The sequence below is a fragment of the Canis aureus genome, chromosome 27 (genome assembly GCF_053574225.1).
Source record: "Canis aureus isolate CA01 chromosome 27, VMU_Caureus_v.1.0, whole genome shotgun sequence".
Taxonomy (NCBI): domain Eukaryota; kingdom Metazoa; phylum Chordata; class Mammalia; order Carnivora; family Canidae; genus Canis; species Canis aureus.
The window spans coordinates 24823708-24830025 of NC_135637.1; the positions used below are offsets into that span (position 1 = coordinate 24823708).

The window sequence follows — 6318 nt, forward strand, 5'->3', positions numbered from 1 at the left end:
GCCCACAGGGCCCCCACTGTAAACGGAAGGGAGGGTATCCAGCTCTGAGCTGGGCGTTAGGAGGGCCCTGCCCTCCTAACCCCAAGGGATGATCCCCTCTGATGGAGCACTCCAGGCTTGGCTAAGGCCTGCAGTGGGGGTGGGGACCAGCCTGGGGGAGATGAGAAGGGAACAAGCGCGTATACCTTCTTTGCTGTTGGGGTTCTGGGGTTTGGCCTTCTCCCAAGGTGCCAGCGTCTTGTCGTCGTCCGCGCCGTCCACCAAGGCCTTGTCAGCGGGCATGTACCAGGTGGCGCTGTGCTCTGCCATCAGCGAGTCCAGGTCGATGGTGCTCATGGCGCTCTTGACGGCCTCTGAGCAGCAGCTGCCCAGCTCGCTGTCACCATTCTGCGCGCCCGAGGACCCCACGGCGCACTCACCCTTCTTGCCACCTTTGAGCCCCAGGGGCTGGTCCTCAGAGATGCTGAACTGCTGCCTCTGCAGCTGGATCTGCGCCTGGAGGATCTCCAGGGGGTGGATCTCGTCGGGGGGCGGTGCGCCGCTGCTGCTCGTGGGGGTCCGGACCTGCTCCAGGCCCGGCGTGCCAGGATGGCCCGCGCCCCCGCCGCCGTAGCTGTCAGGGGTGGAGGTAGAGGTAGACATGATGCCCAGGCCGAGCGGGGGCGGGGGCGGGGGCGCCTTAGGTCCGTGCTCCCCAGCGCCCACCCCACGGGGAGGGAGTTTGGGCGAGCCTGTCACCAGGGGGCTCCTACTCGCTTTGGCCAGGGCTGGGGGGTTGTCGGAGCTGGACGACACCTCGTCCTCGTTGGCGTAGCTGGTGCTCACCTCGTCCGAGGCGAACTCGCCCACGTGCGGGGAGCTACCGTCCGACTTGGCCCCGCCGTCCAGGGAAGCCATGAGGTCCGGCTGGTCCCCCAGGAGCAACTCGGCCCCCTTCCCCCACGACGGCGACGTGAGCGCTTTCTCGTGGGGCGTAGGGGCCCCGCGAGCCTCGCCGGCGCTGGCGGAGCTGCCCCCGACGGCCGCGCCCTGCGCCGGCTGCTGCTGCCCCGGGCTCACCCCGGGCGCGCCCCCGCTGTCGGGCGCCGCCGGGTACTTGTCGAAGAAGGTCCCGGGGCTCACGTGGCCGCTGTCCCGTTTTCTCCGACCCCGGCCCCGGCCGCCGCCCCCGGGGACCGGCTTGCCGTCGTTCCCGGACGTGGACTCCAGGGTGTAGTTGGGGGACAGGCTGGTGCCGTCCCCCTGGGCGGGCGGGTTGGGCGGCCCCGAGGCCTTGGAGCCGCCGCTGCCAGTCCCGGGCGGGCCTCCGGGCCCCGGGGCGCCAGGCGCGGCCCCTCCGGGGAAGTAATCCGAGCCCGGGTTGCCGGCCGCCGCCGCGCCGTCCGCCTCGTTCTGGCTCAGTTTCCTCTTGCCCTCGGGCGGGTTCTTTTTGTTGAAGGTCACGTTGAGGTTAGGGGCTCCGAGGCTGGCGATCATGTTCTGGCAGGCGGTGGAGAGGGCCGCCAGGCAGCTCTGGCCGAACAGGTTGTCCTTGGAGCTGGGCTTGTTGAAGGAGCCCAGCGACAGCGCGCCCAGCTTACTGGCCGAGGCGCGCTGGCTGGGCTGGAAGTCGGGCTGCGGCGGGTAGGCGCCCCCTCCGCCGCCGCCGCCGCCCCCGCCCGCGCCCCCGCCCGCGCCCGGGGGCGAGTTCACGCCCGGGCCGCTGTGCGGCGTGGCCTGCCGGGTCGCCGCGCCGAACGGGAAGCCGGGCTGGCCCCCGAGCGCCGCCGGGGCTGTGAAATCGGGCGGCGGGGGCCGGCGCTCGGAGGGAGCGCTGGGCAGCCCCACCCCCGCCCCGGGCGACTGCAGCTGGCCCAGCCCCGCCAGGCTGCCCCCGAACTGCAGGCCCGGGGAGGGCAGCGCGGGCACGTGGCCCTCGCCGGGCATCCGCAGGGGCTCCTGCAGAGGGCCCCGGAACAGCACTCCCGAGCCCCCGGGGGGAGGGGGCGGCGCCAGGCCCGGGTCGTGCGGGCCGCAGTCGGCCGGCAGGCCCGAGCCGCCCATCCTGCGGGGCAGCAGGTCCCCCGGCGGCGGCGGCGGGTGCGGACCTGGGAACCACGCGCTCTCCTGCGCCAAGTGGGGCGCCTGCGGCTCGAAAGCGCCCAGGCGCCCCGCGCCCGCGCCCGCGCCCTCGCGCTCAAAGTTCGGCTGGGCCAGGCCGCCCACCGGGCCGCTGTGTACCAGGCCGCCCTGGCCCACGTCCCCGGGGTGGCCCAACTGGGCCAGGTTGGGCTGGCGCAGCCGCTGCTGCTGATTCCGCGACGCCATCTGCTTAATCATGAGGGCCGCGTTTTGGCGCTGCTGCTGCTGTTGCTGTTGCTGCTGCTGCTGCTGCTGCTGCTGTTGCTGCTGCTGCTGCTGCTGCTGCAGGGACTGGTGGTCCGGGGCCGGATGCTGCAGGGGTGGCCCTGAGGGGAAGCTGTCGGGCACGGGCGGCGTGAACTCGCCGGGTAGGCCCGAGTAGGCGGAGGGCGAGAGGTGGTTGTCCAGCGCGCCGTTGTGCATGTTCCCGTTCCACGAAGCGCAGCGGTCCACTCCCGCGCTGCCCGGGAAGTCAAAGCGCGGCCTCTTGGCCACATTCATGTAGGGGGGCGCGTCGAAATGCTGCAGCCGCTGGTTGGGCGCCTGCTGGGGAGGGGGATGCTGCATGTTGAACACAGGCTCCGAATACGGGTGCATGCTCCGGTTCTCCAGCCGGTGGATGGGGTACTCGAACTGTGCGTGCTGGCTGGGCAGCATGGGGCCCCCGTCCTGCAGGCCGCCGCTGGGCGTGCCCGCCTCGCCCTGCTGGGGCCGCGGGAGCGCAGGCGGGCACGAATTTTGTCGGACGAGAAGCCCGGGTGGCGGCGGCGCCGGCGGCTGCTGCTGCTGCTGGGGCTGCGGCGGCTGCTGCGGGGGCTGCTGTGGAGGGGGCGGCGGGGCCTGCTGGGGAGGCTGCATTAACGGGTGCCTGGAGCCTACTCCCGGCTCCAGCCCCACGGGCATCTTGCGGGCCCCACCGAACCTCTCGAAGAACACGCCGTGCTGCTGCTGCTGCTGTTGCTGTTGCTGCTGCTGCTGCTGCTGCTGCTGTTGCTGCTGCTGCTGCTGCTGCTGCTGCTGGGCGTGCATTTTGGACAAGCCCACCATGCCTGCAGCTCTGGGCATGGCCGAAGCACCGGGGAAAGAGCCCCCGGGAACCTGGCGCCCCGCCGCATAATGAGGCAGCTGCCCCTCGGAATCGGAGGGCGAAAACATGTCGAAATGTCCCGAGGGCGCCTCGCCAGGGTAATTGTATTCCAGCGAGTCGACGGCTCCTTGGTTCGCCACCCTTCGGGGCTCCAGACTGTGGGAATCGGAGCCGCTGGGGGCGGGCAGGCCGTGAAAGGAGGCGGCTCGGTTAGGGCTCTGGTCCAGCGGCAAGCATGGGGCAGGCACCGCATGACCCGAGGCGCCCGAACTGTGGAAGTCCGGGAGGTTCCCTGGTCGCTGCGGGCCGAAGCTCTCGGGCCCCTGGCTCTCCGCCATGTGGTCATAACCCTCCGCGAAGGGCGGCTGGCTGCCCAGGCCGCCGGCGGCGCCGCCGTACCCAAGTAGGCGACCCCCGTGCAGGCACGAGGCCCCCGGGTCCGGGCCGCCGAAGTTGCCCCCAAAGTGGGGGTGATGTTGGTGGGGGTGGTGTCCTCCCGGGTGGCCGTGGTGCGGCTGCTGGCCTCCAAAGAATCCGTGCACCGGCTGCGCCTGCAGCCCCCCCGCGTGCAACTCCGAGTGGCCACGCGCGTGGAAGCCGTAAGGCTCCATGTTCATGCTCAAGATCGGGGGCTCGCCCAGCGCGCTCATGGCAGGGTCCACCGGGCCAGGGGGTCCCCCCGCGTGGAAAGCCGGGGCCTTAAAGTGGGCATTCATGCTGAGTCCGGCCTCGTTAAAGTTCCTCTCGCCCTGGCCAGCGTTCCTGCTGTTGATCTGGGGCTCGAATTGGTCCAGCCCAAACATACTTGGCAGGGGGCGGGGGGATCAATAGGGCATGACAGCCTGCTCTCCGCGGCGCGCCTCCGGCCAGCTAAACGTTCCGGCCCGGGGTCGGGCGCTCCGGGACGCTCAGCACCGCGGGGGCGCAGTGCGCACCGCCACCTCGCCGGGCGAGTGGAGGCTGGGGGCAGTCGGCTCCTCTCCCGAAGCTCTGGCTCTGCCGGACCCGGGCCTCTCACATCCTGCGGTGCCGCGGGGCCTCCGGGAGCCGCGCTGGGGGGCCCATGCCCCGGCGGTTGGCACAGCCGCGGGTGGGTTTGCGCGGAGGGGACGGAGCTGCGGGCGGGTGGAGACAAAAAGTTAAGTGGGGGGAAGGAGGCGGGAAGGAGGAAGGGAGAGCGGAGCGATCACCTTCTCAAGTCCGATCGGGTCGGGTGGGAAGCCCCAGGACGTCCCCCGAAGCCTCCCGGAGTCCGTGGCGGAGCGGCTACGGGGCCGGGCAGGGAGACCCTTCAGCGCCGTGGCTGGCGCCCGGGCACGGGCCGGGCGGTCCCTCCCCCCTCCCCCCGGAGTCCCCGCGCTCCGCAGCCCGAGCCTCCGCCGGGCACGAGCCGCTCGACAGTCTCCGGCGGCCGCGAGCAAGCGGCGGCGGCGGCTTCAGCGGGGCGGGAAGCTGGAGGCTCCGCTCGGCATCACGGGTGCGGGCCCCGAGCCGAGCGCGCCGCGGGGCCGGGGAGGCGGCGGCGCGCGGCGGCCGGGTGGGAGCGGAGGTCGGAGCGAGGCGCGGCCCCCCGGCGCCCCTGCTCCGCGGCCACGTCCGCCGCCGGCCGCCTCGGTCCTCGTCTGCTCGGTCTCGGAGTTCGCGGGGTCTCGGCGCCGGCGTCCAGGCGCGCGCGGGCAGCGAGGCGGGAGGTCGGGGCGCTCGGAGGCTCGGGCTCCCTGCCTCCGCGCCGAGGTGCTCCCCGAGTCCCCCTCGGACCCGAGGAGGGGGGCGTACGCGGGCCGGGGGCCGGGCGAGGCGCGCGGGCTGGGGCGTTCCGGCTACGCTCTCGGAGCCCGGGCTGGGGGCGGGGGCGGTCCTGGGGGGGTCCGCGCGCCCCTCTGCTGGCCGGCGGGGGGGCTCCGCGTGGGGCGTTCCGAGGGTCTCGGCTCCCCTCTCGGCGTCTGCCGCTCGCCCGGCGCCGGGAGAAGCAGCAACAAGTTTTGCATTTCAGCAATCAATTTCAGCCATTACATTTGCACCAATCAGCGCAGCCCGAGCTCCGGGCCCGGGGCGGGGCTCGCTCTTAAGGTGGTCCTGGCTGCTGGCTGCTGAGGCCCCCGCCATGAGCCCGCACCCGGCCCGCTCCGGGGTCCCCCGCGCGGGGCTTGCCTCGGGGTCGGCGCCAGTGCGCTGGGGGGCGCGCCCCGGCCTCTCGGCGCCCCGGGCTGGGGAGGGCGCAGGCGGGGAACGGCGGGAGCCTGGCTTTGTTCGCCCCCCTTCCCACTCGCACAGTTCCCAGCTCCCCACCCCTAACTGAAGCGAGACCTGCGGGTTGGGCAGGGGGCGGGGAGCTGGGCGGTAAGCGGTGCGGGGCGCTCAGACAATGGGGTCGCCAAGCAAAGCTCTGGGACTCGCCACGGAAAGTCACCAAGAGTCCACTGCGCTTCGTCCCCGGGGCGAGCCCGCGGTTCTCCGCCGCTGTCTGCTTGCTAGTGGCGCCCAAGTTGGCCGGCCCTCGCATTTTTCTGGAGGTGGAAGCAGACGGGGAACCCCGAAAGTTGGGTTTCTGCTCGAGAGACCCGGGCGCTTGCTCACTCCGCCTCAGTAGGGCGCGCACAATTGTTCCCTATCCCCACTGTCTGGGGCTCCCCGTTCTCAGTCGCCGGCTTTCCGCCCAGAGGAGCCGTGACCACTCAGCTACTTGGGGGGGGGGGGTTTGGGGGGTTGGGGGGTGCACCTCGGATGCGCGCAGAGCCGGAGCCGCGAGGCCGCTGGGAGCTTGGAGCAGACCCGCGCTCCGAGGGCGCACCCGCCCGCCGGAGCACCCCGCTCCGGACACTGGGGCCAAGGCCCAGGCCCTCCAGGGGCTCGAGGTTGGCCTCCTTAAGAGATCAATTAAACTGAAGAGGCCGAGGAACCGAATTGGGTTGTGATACCAAAATCAATAGGAGTAATTTAATATCTGCCCTGCTCTTTATGAAATATTTATCCCAATAATCTTAGTTAAAATGTTTAGATCTTTCTGATCCCCACTGAGGGCTGAAATCTATCTTGCAATTAGAAGTTGGGAGTCCGAGGGAATGGAGGGTAGAGGGAAGGTGTTTATTCTATGTGCCTGCGCGTGTGTA

At 71.4% G+C, this 6318-nt stretch overlaps 1 protein-coding gene across 1 annotated transcript in view; it reads right to left on the reverse strand.

Annotated features, from left to right (window-relative positions):
• MN1 (MN1 proto-oncogene, transcriptional regulator) overlaps positions 1-4680 on the reverse strand; it is a 47446-nt gene extending 42766 nt beyond the window's left edge. Inside the window, exon 1 of the mRNA XM_077874161.1 lies at positions 186-4680. Coding sequence (XP_077730287.1) covers positions 186-4011 — 3826 coding nt within the window. The 5' untranslated portion in view covers positions 4012-4680. The remainder of the gene's footprint in view (positions 1-185) is intronic.
• Positions 4681-6318: the final 1638 nt, after the last annotated feature.